Source organism: Anoplopoma fimbria, chromosome 9 (genome assembly GCF_027596085.1).
Source record: "Anoplopoma fimbria isolate UVic2021 breed Golden Eagle Sablefish chromosome 9, Afim_UVic_2022, whole genome shotgun sequence".
NCBI lineage: Eukaryota > Metazoa > Chordata > Actinopteri > Perciformes > Anoplopomatidae > Anoplopoma > Anoplopoma fimbria.
The window spans coordinates 26,607,154-26,629,201 of record NC_072457.1 but is presented as its reverse complement, the minus strand read 5'-3'; the positions used below and the strand labels follow the sequence as shown (position 1 = coordinate 26,629,201).

Below are 22,048 nucleotides of genomic sequence, written 5' to 3'. Positions count from 1 at the left end.
TCTACAATATGTCCCATATGCTCTAGTGGTCAGGATTCCTGGTTTTCACCCAGGCGGCCTGGGTTCAGCTCCTGGTATGTGAAGATGACTTTAAATAAACTTTGAACATTGATTTTCATATCCAAGAACAGTATTGTCATGTCAATTAAAGCTCATAGAAACCCATGTAAACTGTGTGTTTCTCTCTGTGAATTTCAGTGGAATACAGTGTCATGCTCTAATTTACTAAGTTTCAGTTCATGATGAGTTGTTTCAACATAGGCTGACTTTTCTTGGTTTTATTGTTTTATTATACTTTTACTAAGAAGTGCATATATATACATAAAGGGAACTTACATTTGGGGTAATAAGCTGAAATGGTCATCCACATTTTCTTTAAAAAAAAATCACATATACTTATAAAATGTATGTATATTTTAAAAAGCAATCATAATGAGTGTAATAATAATCATTGTTCTGTAATTTTCAGTCAGACATTGAAAAGGTTGGAGAACCGCGGTACGTGAAACGTGTTGGTCAGCTGTTAATAGACGTATTACATGTGACAACAGGATCGTTTGGTTACAGATTTGACCCCAAAATGCAAGGTTTGATCACAGATATGCATGCTGTTCATCACCGTTTGCCTTTAATGTACATTTGATTGCAGTAGATATCATCTGCTGTTGTGAAGTTTTGGTACACAGTCTCTTGTTCGGTTTCACCTGCATCATCATAGTGTTGACAGGAGCTCTGTGGTTTGGAAGACCCCTGCTTTGAGCAAGCTACGTCATGGTTTTCATAAATCTAAAAAAGAATTAAAAAAATAGACAGATAAGAGGGCAATGTTACTTAGATGAGAATTCATATAATTAATCACATGAAAATGTCCGAATAGTCAGTAAGTTGGTCATTTATTTGCTCAGTACTTTCGGACCAGATCAAGACATCTTTCTATTTACAGGTCAGAGTGACATTTGTCATCAAGCCAGAACAAACCCTTTCAGTTTTAGATCCTGAGCTTTTCTAAACTACCTTTACTGAGCCAATAGTGTCTAAATGGTCACAAGTCTAATATGCAGACTGTAGTGATGATACTAAACAAATTCATGGTTTCAAGCAATAAATCCTTTTGATTTTGAGGATCCCATTCCCTTCCAGTAGTAGGCTACCAACCCAAAAAACAAACTTTACTGATTCAGCCACACTAAGAGTTAAATCTTCAATGTGTCGTTCTGTCCCACATAGTTGTTAAGTGGACTGTAATAAACTTTGCAGCCTCTTGTGTCAATTTGCAAAGCTTTGGATTTTAGTTTTCTTACATCGGCTACATCAATCACTTCCTCTGTTTCGGCTGCCTTGGTTTTGTTTCTGTTCATGTTGGCTCCAGTTCCTGGAAACAAACACAATTAGTTTGCATATATATGTGTATATGTTTGCTAGTGTGGGCATGGTCTGTGCATGCATTTGTATGTGTATATGTTTGCTAGTGTGGGCATGGTCTGTGCATGCATTTGTATGTGAAACGTACCTTGCACTTTGTTACATTTGTATTTATAAACTATGACCAGGCCAAATGTCAAAGTGAGCAGCCCACCCAGCACAGTCAAACCCACAGCGTGAGCAGTTGCTGCAGTCAGAAGAAACAAAAAAACAGAAGCGAGTAAAACTGTAAGCCTACACTTCCTGAAAACAAATATAAACCCCACAATCGGCACATATCTGTTATCACAATCTCAACCACAAAATAGTAGAAGTGGCACACAATACGAAGTGTGGCCTCACAAAATGCTGGGGTTTCATGCTCCCTTTGTATAAAAAGTCAATGTGTGTTTTAATATAACTGTGGCTGCACACACACACACACACGCACATACTTATGATCGGTTTTCCAGGGATAAGTGTTGTTTGTGATCCGACAGGTTCCACCACAGTGATGGTAGAGATCCCAGTGCTGGTTTGCTGTGGAAAGACTGTTAGAGAGAGTTTCTTAGTACACTTAACATTTGTATCTTTAGCACTGCTAGCAGCGGGGATTTGGGAATAGCAATCTTCAAAATGATGAAGGCTTTTGATTAAAAGAGTCATCAAATTACATGTAAAACAATGTGTAGCCTTTCCTTGATGAAAATGAAAGGCTTTTATTTGATAGTCCACAATTTTAGGAATCCAATAGAGAGGAGGAGGGATTAGATTTATAATGTCATTGTCACATGATGCAGATTTGAGCTACCTGAACCTGTAGGACACTTAGTTTATACAGCAGTAATCAAATCACCTGAATGTGACTTTATTGTCATATACTCAGTTGTAATAAATATTGCTCTTTTCATAATCTTACTTGCTGACAGTTGAATCTTGGTGTAGTTTTCAGCACTCCACTGTGGGTCCGAACCACACCAGAATGTCCCAGCATCCCCTGCTTTCAACTCTGTGATTATCACCAAGAAAGTGCTGGAAGAAACATCATCTTGCAGTGTGAACCTGCTTTGGCTTGTCACCATGTCTGTACAGTTGTTGCGATGGTCTCCCTTACAGAGGAACTTCCTGCTATGTCTGTGTTGTGGTGGGTAGGGACACTGCATAGTTACTGTGCGTCCCACAATGCCACTCAGTTTGTTTGACTTTATACAGCACCACTCTGTGAAACAGAAGGAGGTTTGAGCCAACACTGCAATTTGTGATCAGCTTTTCAGTTTAGAAATGGATGTGCATGATTAACATTTCCTTCAATTTATTGATATATTTCGACAAATCATACAAGTGTAAATCAAAGCTTTGTATCATTAATAATAAATCATTTTTCCTCAATATCTTTTTTTTTCTTCTTTTTTTTTTTTACAAAAAACAGTTTTCTGGCTGGTTACTGTGAAAACCAATGGTTTAATACCACATGATGAGGTAGAGCTCTCACCTTTGACTTCTAGCTCAAAAGCAGAGAAAACATCCAGGCCAGTGTTTCCATGGACACCACAAAGGTACGACCCAGAATTGTCTTGGGTCAGACCGGTAATGGTAACTGTGAATGTCCTCGACACCTTGTCATCAGTAAGTCTGAACTGTCCAGTTTGTTGGTTGTCAGAGGTGATAATTGCCTTCACCAGACATGTAGAGGGCTGGTTTCCACTGCAGATGTACTTCAGATTGTTCTGGTACTTAGACTCATACTGACAACTGACGGACACTGAACTCTCCTCATAACTTTGGACTTTGGTGGACTGGTCACAACAGCTGTCTGACAATAAACAACATCACAGAAGCACTTAATATTCAGATTCATTACTTGAGTCAAAGAAGCAATATCACAACATAAAAAAATGGCTTTTAAAATGTTAGTTAAGTTACAATACTAAAGTATTGTTAAAATACATATATATGTGTGTTTGATCTCATTTATTTTGAAACTGGCATGCCAGCAATGTGTTAAAGACAAAATATTTAATAATTTAATCACAATTAGATTTCATATTATGATTAATGTTGGATGAGAATGAAAGTTATTTTATTGTAAAGTTGCATTATTGCAGCATGTACCTTGTCAGTGAGGTATAAGGTTATATATAGTGCCCCTGGTGTCAATGTCAACACTTGATTTAACTTCTAATGCAAATGTACCTTTATAAATTACCATAAACTAAAAGACACTGTTTGTACTTCATACAAGTATAAATTCATACTTGTCTGATTAGATTGAAGATGATTGTATTTTATTTGTTTCACTGACATTAGATAAAAGTTAAATTTAACAGATGTAAATTTTTGACAGCTTAATCAAATAACACAGGTCCAAATAAACAGAATTGTAAAACAGTATAACTTCAGTCGTCGGTTCCTCTCCAAGTTAAGTTAAATATTTTCAGAAGACACTCAACATGTAAAAGTAGTCTCCATGTAAAACCTTCTCAATATTACCAAGTTTTTATTTGTTATTTTCCCTGTGTGACAGTAACATTCTTCAATAGGATTTTACACTTTTAATTTCAGAAATCAACTACTATCAACCAAGTACAGAAAACTCAAGAATACTAACAGAATATTTTAAGTATTTTTCAGGTAAAACTTTAACTGCCAGACAAAATGATTAACTGTATTACTGTTTGCACTGAATAGTTACTGGGCGTCCCACAATGTCGCTCAGTTTGTTTGACTTCACACAAGCACAACTGTGTGAAATGAGGTGTGAACCAACACTGATTGTGTTCAGATGAGGCCACGTCCACACTAACGCTTTGGCTTCAGCTGGAATCAGCTGTTATGGAGAGATTAAAGGGGCGTGTCCAGTGACGTCATCAGCCCTACAGAACGGACTAATGACGTACCTGTGTTGACCAAATGTATGGACCCATAATCTAGTAAACTTCGTTTACTGACTGCTCATTTAAAGTACATGTGCTGTCTGTGTGGGAGAGATAGAGTTAGACCTGCAGTGTTGTAACTAAACTTGAAAAATAAAACTTCTAAAAACTTCCACGACATGTGTCTGTTTGAGTTCATGGAGGAAGATTTTAGAGAAAGTTCTTAAGTATCAAGCACGACGAGTATCAAGAGTAGTGTAATCTATTATCTGTACCCAAGCAACCAATGTACTTCCTGTTTACACCGGCATGGCATGCCCAGTGTACGTGAAAAGTCAGTGATATTCGTTTTCAGGGGAGCAAGTCTGGACGCACATCATTTCGAAAACGATGCTGAAACGCACGTGTGGACGGAGATCTTAAAACCCCGTTTTCATTTGAAAACGAGTGAAAACGGGTTAATGTGGACATGGCAGATTAGAAATGGATGTACATGATTAGCATTTCCTTGAGATTTTGTATATATTTTGACAAATCATACAAATCAAAGCTTTGTATCTTTGACCTAAAAGCAGAGAAAACATCCAGGCCAGTGATTCCATGGACACCACAAAGGTACGACCCAGAATTGTTTAGGGTCAGACCGGTAATGGTAACTGTGAATGTCCTCGACACCTTGTCATCAGTAAGTCTGAACTGTCCAGTTTGTTTGTTGTCAGAGGTGATAATTGCCTTCACCAGACATCTAGAGGGCTGGTTTCCCCTGCAGATGTACTAAGATAGCTAAATGTAGTCAAAGCAAAGTAAAAGTTGCTTAATATGCAGATAGGACGACCCTTTCAGTGTTGTATAAATATTGGAATATTGTTACTGATGCATTGACCTGTAAGCAGCATAGTTGGTCAATGTGGATTTATTCCTTTTCCTTTTACTTACTGGTAGGCAGTTTAATCCAAAACACTTAATCAATGAATACATTTTTGTTATGCTATTTAGGTCAGATAAATACAGATGTAAAAAAGGTACAAGTAGTAGAAAATGGAAATCTTTAAGTAAAGTATAATTACCTCATTAATTTTAATTGTGTACAGTAAAACTAAACAACAATGTCAAGATGAGAAATGGAATCATGACTGGGTTTTGTTTGTTGGTTTTTTACTTACCTTGTCCTACTTCCAGATTTACTTCAGTGTAGATGTCCTTTCCGTTCCTGGTCACCCCGCACCAGTATTGCCCAGCATCTGTAAGACTCAGTTCAGAGATAGTCGTTGTGAAGACTTTTTTCTGATTGTCATCATGGATGGAGTATTTGTTCTTATTTGATTGTGTCGTCTTAATAAGAACATCCTCATCGCTGCAGGCATTCTTGCACAGGTATTTCTCATAAGACTCATAACCCTGGCCATAGGGACAAGAAACTTTAACTTCTCCCCCTTTATATCCAGAAACACGGATCAACCCTGCTGCACTCCTCACAAGGCTCAGAGCAACTGTTAAGATGAGACAAAATGAAATGTAAAAAAAATAACGGTACATATTTGTCAGTATATTTTAATATGTTCTGATGAATAAGTCTTTTTTTAATCTCATCATACACATGAATATTGGCTGTGTTACAGCTGTATAATTAAAAAACTAAGACCAGTATCAAAGCGTCAACTGCCATATTGAATTTGCAAAAAGCAGATAGAGTTACTAATTTAAATCCAAATAACTTACTGCACAGGGTGAACAGCAGGCTTTGAAGGCTCCACATCTTCATGTTAAGGTGTCGTGGTTTCTAAGAAACAGAAACTCTGACAGAAGCGCGTCTGAAAAAGGTTCCACCCCGATTATGTGTCAGCATGCTATGAAAATGTTCCACACTCTCACTTCCACATTATGATCACATTGGCTTTATCAGCCTTAAATCAAAAAGTTATCTGTTGAAGTTAATCTCAAGGTTAACTAACTGTCTTGTGAAAACTTTGTCATGACGGACTTGTTTATATGACTGCTAAAAAATCTGCACAAGAGGAAAAGTATGTGAACCGTCTAATAAAAATAATAAAAATCCTTCTCTATAATAAGATGTATATGAATTTATACTTGGTGCTAGCCTACAGGGCAGTGAAAGGAACAGCTCCTTCCTATCTCCAGGCCATGGTCAAGCCCTACACCCCCGCCCGACCACTTGGCTCTGCTGCCTCGGGCGACTGGTTGCCCCGTCGCTCAGAGGTCCCTGCGGCCGATCCACCCGGTCACAGCTTTTTTCTGTCCTGGCCCCTCAGTGGTGGAATGAACTCCCCACTGACGTCAGGACAGCAGAGTCGCTGCCCATCTTTAGACGCAGGCTGAAAACTCACCTCTTCAAGAAGTACTACCCTGAGCCTTCCTCGTAGCACTTATTGCATTCGTATTAGTTGTTGCACTTATTGTATTAGTATCAGTTCGCTGCACTTCGTTTACTGCACTTATCCTATTCGTAGTAGTTTGTAGCGCTTATTGTATTCGTATTAGTCTGTTGCAATTATTGTTTTCGTAGTAATTTGCCTCTGCACTATACTTTTGCTCTGGTTTATGCTTTAAGATGCTTGTTTAAGAAAGGAGATGCACTTATGACTTCTGGTGACTAATAGTTCTCTTGAATACCTATGTTGAATACACTTCCTGTAAGTCGCATTGGATAAAAGCGTCTGCCAAATGACTGTAATGTAATGTAATGTAATACTTGTGTCTTTTAGTTTATGATAATTTATAAAGGTACATTTGCCATAAGTTCAATCAAGTGTTCACATTGACACCACAAATGGGCACTATATCCAACCTTATACCTCACTGACAAGGTACATGCTGCAATAATGCAACTTTACAGTAAATTAACTTTCTCATCTTACATTAATCATAATATGAAATCTGTGCTGTGATTAAATAATTACACATTTAGTCTTGTGCACATTACCAGCATGCCAGTTTCAAAATAAATTAGATCCAACACACATAAATATGTCCGCATTACAATAAAGTGCTGACCATATGGTTTAAGAATGTCATGGCCATGGCCATGTCTCTGGTTATTCCTTGTGTTTCATGTGTTTTCCCTTGCCCTTGTGTCTCCTGTGCTCCCTTGTTTGTTTATCTCTGTGTGTGCGTCTGTGAGGTGGGCGTGTCACCCCTCTCACTCTCCCCAGCTCCCTGATTACTGCCACGCATACTCACCTGCTCCAAGCCACACACTTGCCTTCAATCTACTCATCAACTCTGCAGTATATCAACCCCGGTCATCCACTCACTCACCGCCAGATCGTTGCATTTATGTCAGACCTTCCAGCAATTTCCCATGGACTGATTTCCCGTTGCCGACCCTGCCTGCCTGTCTGGACTTCCCTGCCTTGCCTGTGCCCCGGTCAACGACTCAGCCTTCTGTCCCCTACCCTGAGTTTAGCCTCCGCTTCCTCTGGTTTCCGTCTGCCTGATCCCCTGCCTGTTTCCCTCTGTGAGTCATCTCCTGCCTGTGCCTTGAATAAAGCTCCAGGCCGGCCACAGTACGTCAGGGTGGATGGCTGTGTCTCTGAGTCTGTGATCAGCAACACCGGCGCACCCCAAGGAACTGTACTGGCACCGTTCCTCTTCACTCTCTACACCTCGGACTTCCGCTTCAACTCTGGTTCCTGCCACCTCCAAAAGTTTTCCGATGACTCCTCCATTGTTGGATGTATCACCAGGGACAACGAGGAGGAGTACAGAGGACTGATTGAGAGCTTCATCACATGGTGCAGCAACAACCACCTGAAGCTCAACATCAGCAAGACCAAGGAGCTTGTGGTGGACTACCAGAGGAACAGAAGCCCCCCTGTCCCTGTTTTCATTCAGGGAGGGGAAGTGGAGAGGGTGCAGATAAACAATAAACTGGACTGGACACACAACACTGATGCCCTCTACAGGAAAGGACAGAGCAGGCTGTTCTTCCTGAGGAGGCTGAGGTCCTTCAATGTGTGCAATAAACTGCTCAAGGCATTCTACCAGTCTGTGGTAGCCAGCGCCCTCTTCTTTGCTGTGGTGTGCTGGGGTGGTGGCATCAGGACTGGAGATGCCAACAAGCTCAACAAGCTGGTGAGGAAAGCCAGCTCTGTGGTGGGTCTGGAGCTGGACAGTCTGGAGTCAGTGGGTGAGAGGAGGATGAAGGCCAAACTCGGAGCCATCCTGGACAATCCCTCTCACCCTCTCCATGAGGAACTGTGGCAGCTGGGCAGCTCTTTCAGCCATCGGCTGATTCTGCCAAAGAGCAGGACGGAGCGCTTCAGACGCTCATTTGTGCCCACTGCCATCAGACTGTATAACAACAGCGGAGACCACAGTCTGTCAACATGCTGACCAGCCCCGCCCCCTGCGCCCCCCCGTGGATATACATGTACATTTTTATTCCTGTTCTATCTTTATTTTGTTGTATAGTATGTGTATTTATTGTCTGTGTAGCTGTATAGTATGTGTATTTATTGTCTGTGTAGTTGTATAGTATGTGTATTTATTGTCTGTGTAGTTGTATAGTATGTGTATTTATTGTCTGTGTAGTTGTATAGTATGTGTATTTATTGTCTGTGTAGCTGTATAGTATGTGTATTTAGTGTCTGTGTAGTTGAGCTGCTGCAACACTCGAATTTCCCCCATGGGGATCAATAAAGGAATATAATAATAATAATAACTTTATCTGTCTCCTGGTCGTTCTGCTTTTGGGTCCACACCACACTCCGTGACAAAGAAAGATTCTTCTTTCCAAATGAACTAATCAAATAACACATGTTCAAATAGAAACAGTATAACTTTAATCAACTGTGTTCCTCTCTAAACTGTAAAAGTAGTCTATATGAAAAATATTCTGAATATTAAACAACTTGTTATTGTTATGTGTGGCTGTAAAGAAATCAATTATTATCAACTAACATATCCCACATTATATCACACCTACTTGACAGGTCAAGTATGATAACAGAATAATTACAGTCTTTTTCAGTTAAAACTTTTACTGACTAATAATAATACAATTTAAAAAAACTATTTTATATTTGACTAAAAGGTAACAAAAATCTCCAGAGCCACATACTGACAAGACAACTGTTTTCCTAGGTTAGGAGTCCTGATCTTCATGTATAAAATTAGAGTGCCCCTTTAATGGGAGAAAAAGGAAACTTTATTTATATTTTTCTATCACATTCTAGTAGTATACAATAAAATAAATGTAAGAACTTTAATTATTTTTATTTACTTTGGTCTGCCTGTAGAAAACAGACATACTTAGAACCTAAATATTGTGACACCGTTTATAACTACCGACCCCACCCTGACCAGCGCATAGTAAAATGCCAGTGGTGGTATATGTGGGTGAAAGCATGCGTGTATTTTCCCTGAGCTCAGCCATTCCCTCGACTCCAGCTGACCACTCAGCTGTGCCTCTCGCATACTGCAGCACAAACTGTTTCCATGTCTCGCACACTCTCACCACCGAAAGGTTACCGTTAAGACCCTCGTGCGGAGGGGTAAGTGTGTCCCGAATTAGTGAGGATGCCAAGACGAGTTGGGCTGTTGCCAGGTTGGGTTGCCAAGGAGTGTTGGGTGTTGCTACGGTGGATTGGGTTTCTGCCTTGTGGCCTGCTTGCATGTTGGCAGTGTGCAGGACACGTGTGTTGTGGTCTTCTCAAACTACCCAAGACACACACACACACACTTGGAATCAGGGGAACTGTTATATATAGGTGACACTCTTAAGTCTTAGGCTCTATCTTAAACCTTCAAGCTATGTGTTAATGTTTCCGTCTTCAACTAACTCTCCTGCCTTCTCAGCGTTTGCTATATTCACATTCGAGAGAATCACTTTACCTCACTAAATTCACTTCTACATCTATGACTGCAACTGTTCAACTGGAAGCAGGGAGTTTGAAAAATGTTGGATTGTTTACCAGGCAGTGACGGTCTGACAAAATATACAAATGATTTGCATTATGGGAAGCTCTCTGTCTGAACACACCTTAAAAGTCTGCTCTGACTTTGACCAACAGTCTGGCTTTAACCCCCTGGGCTTTAGTGGTAGCATTCCTACAAACTTAAAAAAAAAAACCCCACCAGTTTTTCACACCTCTTCTCTTCTTGTCAGACATAAAGAACGCTTGTTTTTCCTGTGCAGAACAGCACAAATGGTTTGTCTCTGCAGATGAAGGTGTGTGTGTGTGTGTGTGTGTGTGTGGGAGGGGACATTCCATCCATTCTTGGTCTTCCTGAGCAAAGAGGGAAAGCATCACACACACAACTGCTGACAGCAGGCGGAGGGAGAGGTGCTCATACGCCCCTCTAAGGTCATTCACACATCCGCCTCTGCTTTCAGTTCTTCACCCATCAAGCTCTAACAGTCTTAAACATCCATCTACTTGACAGTAGCTCGCATACTGACAGCTGTAAATGCCTCTGTGACAAAAAAAAAAGATGTTGATCTGAGTTATTTTTTTATTCCGGCCACATGAGTCTGCTTTTATGAAAATCAAGGGGAAAAAAACATTAGCAGATCAGTTATTGAATTGGACCTGCTGGATATTTGGGGAAATTAGTTGTCTCTCTCTCAGGTGTGAATGCATGAACACGCACACATATTTACTTAGGTCACTTTTGGGGACAGTACATTGACTTACATTAATTCCGTGGAAACTTACCCAAACAATAACCACAACCTTAACCAATGACCCAAAATCAGCTTTTTCCCAAATAAGGACACAGCTTTTTTCCGCAATTGGACAAGCCGTCCCCATTTAACTGGTCCTTAGTACACACACACACACACACACACACACACACACACACACACACACACACACACACACACACACACACACACACACACACACACACACACACACACACACACACACACACACACACACACACACACACACACACACACACACACACACACACACACACAGCGGATGCCAACCAGAACAGTGGCTCCTTAAAACTCCACAGGGGAAGCTACGTCAGCACTAACGCACCGCTGCTCCCCTGCCAGCTAATGGTCACTGAACACTCATAATGATTTTTTCTTTTGGGTAGTTAGGTGGATAATGTCTTTGTTGGCAGCAGGGAGGCCGGTAACTTTTGCTCCTTCATTTTTTGGTTCTACTATTTACTTGCCATCTGTTCTTAATCATCTGCACCTCAACCACACTCCTCACTGTGTCATGCAGTAAGAGAAACAATAATATTAATGCAGAATCCCTCTATACAGGCCTCTATACCTTTCATTTTTTTATTTTCTTTAAATATAAAGACCCTCTGAACTCGTTAGCAAAACCCACACACACTTGGTACATAAAGACTCACAGAGCTGCATACTGTACACTTCTGTCAGAAGACTCCTAAATTTTACAGAAAGCTTTTTACAAAGCAAACATTCATTTCGAGAATGATCACACAAGCAGTATCGTCATGAGAATAAAAACATTAACAAGTTAGGCACAAAGTAATTTGAGCCCATCGTCAGTCATTGAGCTCATTGGTTAAAATGTTCAAACTGCCCAGCTGTCTTTTCTGCTGCAAGGCGACAAAAAGTTGTACAGCATTGAAAAGAGTCTGCAGAAGTATCCTTTAATGATGGCTGTTGGTTTGTAACCCTGCTTATCTCTCTGCAAGGCTCAAAGATGATGTCACTCCTCCCTGTTTTGAAGAGATCACTCAGTCTGTGTCTATTTCACAGGGGTTTGTTCCCGCTTTCTGTGCTCTGATGTACAGCTTCATGAAGTCCTTGTAGCGCGGTGCGCAGCCAAGCCAGGCTTTGCCAAAATGGACAGAGCCGGTCAAAAGGTACTCATCCCCTCCAGGCTGCACACTGCATTGTGCGGGGACATTGATGCGGCCTCCCGAGCCCCGCCCTCTGGCTCCACCCCGAGCAAACACCCTACTCTTCTGGCGAAACAGTCGACTCAGAGTCACCACAGCAGGAGAGTGGTCTTTAGTACCTGATGCAACAGCTCGAAAGATGCCACTGCCAGCTACAGGGACAGGAACAAGAGAGATACATAAAAGGAGATTTAATTCATTAATCAAGGATAGTAAAAATTAAAGTGTATGAATTAAAGAGGGACTATTTTGAAAACAGACATAAAACAATCGTCTTCTTATGAATCAATTAATAAGCAATAAAACAATTCCTTACTCCTTACGGTGGCTAATGTTAGCATTAGTGTTACACAGTTGTGTAACTGAGTGAGTTTGCTAACTTTCTAACCATACATAGAAACTTGGGCAATGTAAGAAAATGTAATTTGTCATTATCCTGTTGCTGTGACTAGTTGCTCTAATGACCACTGTTGAGTAAAGTATCACTTTGGGTTTGACTGTTTGGGAGTTACATTTATTTGCTTTATGTCGAGAGTTAGACGAGAGGATGTACTCTCTTGTCTGTACGGTAAATATGTAGCTGGAGCTAGTTAGCTTAGCTTAGCATTAAGACTGAAAATAGTAATTTCCTGAAGTCCTGGCTGGTTGTTTGGTTACTGGCCCGGCCAAGAAATAGTCTGGCACATAATAACCCGCAAAACAGCACATTTTCATTTGTACACATTGCTCTATGTGCAGATTTAACAAACTAGATATAACGTGTTAGTTAGTGAGCTTAAGTGCATCTCGGCCGGTTGTGTTTCCTTTGTACAGAGACAGGCTAGCTGTTTCTTCCTGTTCCCAGCCTTTTATGCTAAGTTAAGCTAACCAGTGGCTGTAGCTTTATATTTACCGTACCGCCGAGAGTGGTATCAATCTTCTCGTCTTACTCTTTGGCAAAAAGGGAGCCAGAGTATTTCCCCAAATGTCAAACTATTCCTATAATGTGTATGTGTATGTTTGTGTGTATGTATTTACCAAAGTCACTGGTACACACAGCCATAAGGACCTCTTCATCTGAACAGGGTTTACAGGTTACTACAATGGAAAACATGAAAGAAGAAAACGTGAAACGTTAATTAATTCAGCATGAGAAACCACAGAAGTTCTTATTTTCACTCTCCATTTTCTTTCCTCCTTAGCTTTTGTTTCACCATGTTTCACCCTGTGTCTGGGTCCCTCTCTTTTTCTCCATTATGGCGGGTGTTTATGAGACGAAAGAGACATCCAGAGAGTGAATGAGAACAGCAGGTGAGGGAAGAGACGTAATCACAGAATTACCCCTTGACCCTGTCAGCTATAAAAACATCTATAAAACGCCCAGACACACAGACAGACAGGCTTGGACAGGCTTTCTTCTGTCTCATTAGGAAAGCAGTCCAGCCTTTCCTCTCCACCCACCGTCCCTCCCCTCCACCAGAACGCTTTACTCATACGGGTGGCCTACCCAAAATTCACCGCTTTGGGGGCAAACGCCTGTTTTTGATTGACAGTTGAGAGATGATTGTCTGACCCTTGTGCTTGACCCTAACGTAACCTTTTGATTGGCCTGCTTGTTTTCATAAGTTTGACTGAGACAAGGGAGTGTGGAAGGGAGGAAGTGGGGAGGGTGTGAGAGGTGCAGCATGTAAGTGAGATGAAGAAACGCGGGTGAAACAGTAATGTGGTATTTTGTCACGTTCACTTAATGTCAGTGAGAAGACGGCGGAAGAGTTTGACAGACCATTTCAACCGATTAAATTAATTTACACAAATACAGATAAACGTACTTCAAGAGAACTGAAACTTACTTGAGACAGTAAAGCCTCTGCCATACTTTCTGCAAGGCGATCGCACGGACATGAACTGAGGCGGAATCGTGACGCGTAAATGTGTGAATCTTTTATACAATGTGTGGGTTTCCCTCGCGGCTTACCGACATTCTCAAAGCTCCTCAGAGTTTTTATTCTCTCAGCCAATCAGCGTCTTAGTCAGAAAATGTTGGCTGTGCACAGACAGGCGTAAACCTGCCGCACGAAAAAAAACCTGCGAAGGGCCGTGTTTGATGGTGTGATGTGTCTTTGGCCGTGTGGATAATTGCGGCCCCCTTGCGGATGCGGCACGCATTTATCAAGCTTTAATCTATTGCCGTGAACATTTAGACTTTTCTCCAGTGATATTTTTCTTCTGGTGATTAATAAATAGCAAGCATGAGAAGTTTTGGAAACGTGCTTGTTGGTGTGTTTAAGTTCACAAACATTCAGCAAGTGGTGGATGAAGTATTAAAATAATTAGTTTGAAGTAAAAAAAGCACAATATTAAAAATTCTCTATTGCAAGTAAAAGCTCTGCATTCAAATTGTCACATATAGTAACAGTAACATTAATGTTATCTGATTATACATTTGGATCATATTATTAGTCTACCACTGTTGAGTAAAGTATCACTTTGAGTTTGACTGTTTGGGAGTTACATTTATTTGCTTTATGTCGAGAGTTAGACGAGAGGATGTACTCTCTTGTCTGTACGGTAAATATGTAGCTGGAGCCGTGTTTGATGGTGTGATGTGTCTTTGGCCGTGTGGATAATTGCGGCCCCCTTGCGGATGCGGCACGCATTTATCAAGCTTTAATCTATTGCCGTGAACATTTAGACTTTTCTCCAGTGATATTTTTCTTCTGGTGATTAATAAATAGCAAGCATGAGAAGTTTTGGAAACGTGCTTGTTGGTGTGTTTAAGTTCACAAACATTCAGCAAGTGGTGGATGAAGTATTAAAATAATTAGCTTGAAGTAAAAAAAGCACAATATTAAAAATTCTCTATTGCAAGTAAAAGCTCTGCATTCAAAATGTCACATATAGTAACAGTATATAAGCACTAGCATAATGTACTTGAAGTATCAAAAGTTAAAGTACTTATTATGCAGAATTACAACTATTAATGTTATCTGATTATACATTTGGATCATATTATTAGTCTATTAATGTTAGCTGTACACCCATGCTGTAGTTGGTCAAAGTTGACCTAATTTTATCTACTTCATATAGTGTTGGGTAGTTTAATCTATACAAACACATCAAATGTTATTAGCTGATCATAAATTTGCAATGCAAATCTTCATCTGAAAAGTAACTTTAGCTGTGGAGTAAAACTACACACTTTCCTTCTGAATTGTTGGAAATACAAGTATCTTAAAGTTGCAGAAAAGTACCAAACTTGAGTAAATCTACTCAAATCTCTTTATCCTACATCTAAGAAAACACACATATATATATATATATATATATATATATATATATATATGGAAGAATGGGTTAACCAGATCCCTTACCTGAACCAGGGTGCAGGTATGGGTACATGTGCGCTCCGGGCCCCTGACTGGACACCAGCTCGTATTGGAAAGCTGTGATCCTCCGGCTGATGTCCGCCTGAGGGACGGCCTCCACAAAGAGAGCTCCCTCTGCCAGGCTGAAACAGTGCACTGTGCCCTGAGCCTGGTCCGTCTCCGCCAGCAGCATCCTCAGATCCCCGTTATGCTCCAGATACACATGAGAGCCCTGAACATGGAGGGCCAGGAAGACACGAATGAGCGCCATCTATTTGATACGTCACGCTGCCGTAGTGACACTATGGTGTCATACTCTACCTGGGAGTGAGTGTGGGGTTTGATGCACACATGAAGATCCGCCATGTGCCCCGATGAGGGCTCTGTGTTTGGTCGCAGGTTGACAATGATGGCTCCTGTGGGGTAGAGCCACTCCAGAGAGCCCTGAGAGCAGCGGAGGTAGACCTGCTCCACATCTCTTCGATGGGACTCATGGCTCAAACCACTGCAGACGAGAAGACAGGTTATTTTTCTCTTATTCAGAGTGAGGAACAAGATCAAATGTCTAAAATCATCAAAATTACCAACAAAAAAACAAATTGGATTCAGGATTATAGAGCCTTTAAATTGTCCTAGTGAAATCTATAACAACAGTCTAGAAAATCATTGTTAACGAGACATATGGAAGGGATCTAAAGATACTGCAGCACTCATTAAGAGCAACTCTGGTGCAGCTGTCTGCCAAAAGAACAAAGAAAAAAACTCTCACTTTGGACAGATGTGGTCGCACATGATGTGCATAAGCTACCTCGACACCAGGAACTGAGTGGGTCATTAAGCTGTAAGAAGTTTTGTGGCTGGTAAACTTTACAACAGGGACCATATAGGGGCCATATAGCTGTATTTACTTAAGATAGGAACTGAAGCAGAGACATTCCTCTGATCATACTTTTCCAAAATCTTAAAGAAAGAGTATCTTTCAGATGTATTATAAGAGATTGTCATGATAGTTCTAATAATATAATCTCCTGTCCACATACAATTGCTTTGGTGGCCCCTGTGATTTCATTTTCCTCTTTGCGAAGAGTAATCGTGTAAAAAAAGATTTTAATAAAGATATTATGAATTACTAATATGTGACTCCATAATGTGCCTGAGCAGTAACCACAAGTAATGGCACAAAGCGGATTAAAAAACATATTTAACTGTTTCCATTGCTTATTTGCTTTAGGATATGAAAGTAATTTATTTTTTACTCTGACCTTCCAGTGTCCTTACTGCAGATTACATTAAATCTTAATCAAACATCCATGGCTCTAATTAGTCCTTTGAGCCCTCTGAAAGCCCGAGGAGTAATGCAAACAAGAGCCACTTCAAAGACACAACCTCCCTCCATCTCACATGCGACTGGAGTTCCTCTCATGACTCCTGGATCTCCACGGATTAAAGTCAAAAAACGCATGAAAGTGAAAGATCAAAACACACATGATTCTATTTCCTTATGAACTTCTTTAAGAAAGTATGAACAAGCTGTAACATTCCTGAGTTATGTGTGTTTTCTTTTGTTATATTTCAGAATGAGATCTGCTCCTATAAGATGGATCAGTCCTTTCTTTGTCCATCTTCATCCTCACCTTCCTCTCCAGCTGCACTGGTCGCTGGAGTACTGCGCCACCGCCCGACACAGGAGCACAGCCGCGATCCAGTGCGCAGCCCACGGCCGCAGCATGGTGGCCTGTCCGTACCAGACCAGCGAGACCCGAACCAGCGAGACCCCGTTAAAGAGATCCAGCTCCGCTCATGGCGAGGTCAGTCCCCGCAGAGGAACATATTGGGTTTTTTTTGGGGTAAAAGAAGTAGAGACTGGTTAAAACACACTGTTGCTCTGTACGCCTCGCTTCACGTCACAGTGGACGCGTGCCAGCTGCAGACTCCACTTGAGTGACACGCGAACGCTCCCTCCAAACCACGCCCACGCCCACACCCCCCCCTGGAAGATGTGTGTAGAGCTGAGAAATACTGTCAGACTTTCACAAAAGTAAAGTTTGAAACTTTAGCAATAGATACAATAAGCCTCCAAATGATCAAATGCAACAAAAAAAACCCAAACAACATAAAAAAAAACTGCACTTATCCTATTCGTAGTAGTTTGTAGCACTTACTATATTCGGATTAGTCTGTTGCAATTATTGTTTTCATAGTAATTTGCTTCTGCACTATACTTTTGCTCTGGTTTATGCTTTAAGATGCTTGTTTAAGAAAGGAGATGCACTTATGACTTCTGGTGACTAGTAGTTCTCTTGAATACCTATGTTGAATACACTTCCTGTAAGTCGCTTTGGATAAAAGCGTCTGCTAAATGACTGTAATGTAATGTAATGTAATAAAAAAAGAAGCATTATGACTAATGATCCACTTTCAAAACATTTTCTTTCTTTTTAGCCAAGTCCACATACTTGCCAAGTTCTTTTTTTTTTTAGATAATTTCTATTCTATTCAGCATCCGCTCTGCAGGTCTTATGATGCCAGAAAGAACCAGTTCTAAAGTGTGTTTATGTGTTGTGTGTGTGTGTGTTGGCTTTTATAAGCAGATGGGTCATATTATGGCAGTGAAGATTAGAGCAGCATGCAGGTCTGGAACAGCAGCACAGGACTCCCACAAACATTCACCGAAACCCCTTTGGTCACTGCCAGACTCTTAAAAACTGTAATGATATTTCATTTCAGGAATATGTTTCTTTCATTTGCAGCATTACCTGACATAATCCTCACTGGGATTTAAGTGATTCTATGTGGAGTAGTTCTAATAGTATAATATAGCAGTATAATTGCTGTGTTATTTCTCTAGTCGACCTCTTTGGAAAGAGAGAGAAGGCCCTGACGTAAAGAGAAGTCACACGGGGGCTCTAAACGTCTGTTTGGTTCTCGGCTGGTTTTCCCGTGAGAAAACAGTCGGAACGGCAAGCATGTTACTGACTCGTCACATTCCCCCACACAGCCTGAGCTATGGAACGCATTTTGAGAAATACCGAAACACAGACTCCCTTACACGCCTCCCCTCACACACAAGACACCCACACACACGCCTCCATTATGTCTCTGTGGAAATGGGAATTTCCAATTCTGCTATAGTGCTGTTATGTGAAAGTACCAGGACTCATTCAAGGAGCCATTCATTTTGTTTCATATAAATTACATTTAATATTATAAATAAATCTAAATCAATTTCCCCACTTCTTTTAAAATTGTTATTGATGATGCTGTGCTGTAAGTCAAATGAAAGCAACAACTAGGCGTAACTCTAAACACTAAAATAGTACTCTGTAAACTGAATTAAAACAAGCTTCCACTTTCTAGTAAGTGCACTATTAATTAATCAGTTGTAACGAATGGCTTCATTCATAATAGTAAATCATCTGCTAATGTTTTATGGATCAGGCTTAAGCCATTCATAGGACAACATTTGATCTTTTGCAACTGCGTATCATTTTACAATCCTGTATTGTATAATAACAATAAGGCTGAACCTTAAACCACTTCATGGCTCCAGAGAATGTAGATCAAAATTAAAAACCTATTAAACATTCACTCAACATGTATAAGTGCTTCACCACCAAATACCAGATGGAACATGTTGGCTAACAATTGACCTATAAAACATTAACATATGTTTTAGAATTAAAGTGATTAGTTACAACTTTTAAACCCTTCATTGAAGGTGACTTAAAATGGTGTCCAAAATGATAATATATAACTTACTAAAATGTGTCCAAGGTACATAGTGCTATCAAAACAATGACATCACGTTTTTGTGTGCTGCTCAAATAAAAAAATAAGAATTTGGACTGAAGGAACAACTCCTACTAGCTCAGGTGTGCTGACAATCGCCCCACTGAATGACCCGACAGGTAGGGTGATTTTCTACACTTCCTGTCTCTCTCTTTAAATGAAGCCCAACACGTCTGTATCACTATACCATGAACACATTTCCATACAGTTCACTGGAATCCAAAAACATACAGTTTCACCATGAACACAACCGAAGCCCAGAGTCCTGAAGTCTAATCCTGTCACCACAACAGAGGAAGTCTGAGCCGCTGAGGTGCTGTTTGACCTCATGTGCTCCTTCACCATGTGAAATATTTACAGAGCAGCAGAGCCCCTGACCTGCTCCCCGTACCCCCCCGCCGCCACCTGGCTCCTCTCAAGCGGCCTGACAGGAGGAACGCTTCGTCTGTCCGCACACTGCTTCCTCACGAGACACACACACAAACACACACGCACACATTCCTCTATCTCTGATTACAATCTTCCTGACCTTTATTAAGTCATTACTTGCAGTCATTACTCACACAGCACACTCCTCTCTCTTTTAAAAAAATCTTTACTGAGCAGCTCCACTGGATCTTTACAGAGGTTGGGTGCCTTGCTCAAGGGCAGTAGTTGAAAAAGGGGGAAGAACATCACACATTAAACTCACAGCACTGACAAATTTGTACTGTCTCACAAAAATTAGAGCAGTAAATACAGAAGCAGAGAAAAGGAGAAGCATGGTAAACAGTTTTAAGGCCGACCTCCATTCAAACCCGCCAGAATAAGTACTTTCACACCTGCAATAGAACCTCCTGAAGTATACAGATAATGCAGGCTGTTTTTCAACGGTTTTCAGGGGGAAACACATCTATCAACTAACTAAATTTGTTCTGTGAGCTTCTTTGTCCATTTGAACAATAGTTTTATTGTGCTTGTCTACATAACATTTGGAAGGTAGTGGTGAGGTTGCAGATGGCAGCCAACTGAGAACCCCTCTGCTCATTCCTCCCATTTCAAGACTTTTGGCATCGTAAGCCGTCAAGTGCAAAACCATGGTAACGCCATGGTATCTTTCAAGACCTTCGCCTTGATTACTTTAAAAGCAGCAAAATCTAGGCAGCTGCTGGTGTTACCTAGGCTCACGTTACCCCAGTTTATCCAGCGTGTCGGAGAACAACGGTGGCCTTCAGGTAACGTAAAAAGATCAAAGACCCTATCTACAGCCAGTGCTTGTTTTGTCCGTTCTGGGCCACTGTAGAAACACTGCATTGCAACATGGACTCCGTGAAGAGTATTTGCTTCCTATGTAGAAATAAACGTCTCATTCTAATGTAACAATTCTAAGTTTCAGGTCATTATGCACTAATGAAAACATAGATTTATATATTATATTCCATTTTTGCTAATAAATACATCCTAGTCCTTTAAACATTTACGGTAAATATGTAGTAGTACATTATTATTGATTTCAATAATAAATCAACAAATTAAAGCATTTAAAGGTTATTTACGTTCACCAGGTGAATGTCATTAAAGCTGAGCTGGCTATCTTTAGCAGGAGAATCACAAATTGATTTAGCTTCTGTTCCATCCAACTGAATTATTAACATGTTGGTTCATCAAAATTGATATTTTTCAATTAGATAGAGAACAATAACTCTAAAAAGGTTAAATTGTATTAAAAATGTATACATTTCTATTATAATTTCAACTAATTTGTGACAAAATATGTAGCTTATGCACTTTGGCAGCGTAGAACGAGCCTTTGACTTGACAGACAATCTCTCTTTTCAGTCTCACTGTGACAGACGTACACCACACACACACACACACACACACACACACATCTTACTTCAATAAAGAGAGATGTTGAAACAAAGGAATGTGGTAAAGTTGCAGGTGAATAAAAAGCCTTCAGTGTCTGACCTCTGTGAGCTCTCTTCACCCAAACACACCGACTCTTATCTCTTTCTCTTATCAGCTGCACTGCCGGAGAACACACAGCTGTCTAAGTGCGTATGTGTGTGTGTGTGTGTGTGTGTGTGTGTGTGTGCATTTTTGTCTACACATGTGCAGGTATATTTGACCAGTGAGGGCAAGAAGGCACCAGGGTCAGGGTCATTCATTGTGTGCATGTGTGTGTTATCAGGTCTGATGTGTGCAGAGGGACGGAGAGTAAACAGTGAGTAAAGCTCTGTTTACTCTCTCTCAGAGTCTCTCTCATAGATTCTCCATTAGAGCTCGCTCTGATCATCCACCAAGTGCTTTATCATGAGGGCAGAGTGGGTAGAGGAGACAGAATGTATTTAGACAGAGCATGCTCTTACTTAAACAAATCACCCTGGGTCGTTGCAATATAAAATATACAGCGTCCATTTAGTGGACATAACTCCAAAGCACCTTATAGCTCCATGACTGTGTTTACTTTCAATATGAATGGCAACGAAGAACTGTGTCACTCAAATATTCAGCAACAGGCATGTTGAGCAGAGGTTATGAATGCATTAAGTGTGTGTTGAAAAAAAAGACAGCAGTGCTTTGAGCTAAATGCTAATAACATCAGCATGCTAACACGCTCACAATGACAACGTAAACCTGTTGATGTTTGGTAGGTATAACATTTATCATGTTCAACATCTTATTTTAGTGTGTAACATGCTTATATTTGTTAATAAGCACTTAGCACATGTAGAGGCAAGGCTCATGGGATTGAGGTCATGAAAGAAAATGAAGAGAGAATGAGATCACCAAAGTATT

At 40.5% G+C, this 22,048-nt stretch overlaps 2 protein-coding genes across 2 annotated transcripts; both read right to left on the bottom strand.

The window, feature by feature from the left end:
• Window positions 1-280: 280 nt before the first annotated feature.
• On the bottom strand, window positions 281-6,085 carry LOC129095871 (polymeric immunoglobulin receptor-like). Its single transcript, XM_054604466.1, has 8 exons — window positions 5,994-6,085; window positions 5,438-5,764; window positions 2,894-3,214; window positions 2,321-2,620; window positions 1,857-1,952; window positions 1,511-1,609; window positions 1,302-1,372; window positions 281-786 (listed from the first exon to the last, which is right to left on the bottom strand). Exons 1-8 carry the CDS (start codon window positions 6,034-6,036, stop codon window positions 616-618), a joined length of 1,428 nt encoding a protein of 475 aa, XP_054460441.1. The 5' UTR covers window positions 6,037-6,085; the 3' UTR covers window positions 281-615.
• A 5,110-nt stretch (window positions 6,086-11,195) lies between these two features.
• On the bottom strand, window positions 11,196-17,409 carry metrnlb (meteorin like, glial cell differentiation regulator b). Its single transcript, XM_054604572.1, has 5 exons — window positions 17,113-17,409; window positions 15,800-15,983; window positions 15,485-15,710; window positions 13,152-13,211; window positions 11,196-12,286 (listed from the first exon to the last, which is right to left on the bottom strand). The coding sequence occupies exons 1-5, from the start codon at window positions 17,205-17,207 to the stop codon at window positions 11,970-11,972; spliced, it is 882 nt and encodes a 293-aa protein (XP_054460547.1). The 5' UTR covers window positions 17,208-17,409; the 3' UTR covers window positions 11,196-11,969.
• Window positions 17,410-22,048: the final 4,639 nt, after the last annotated feature.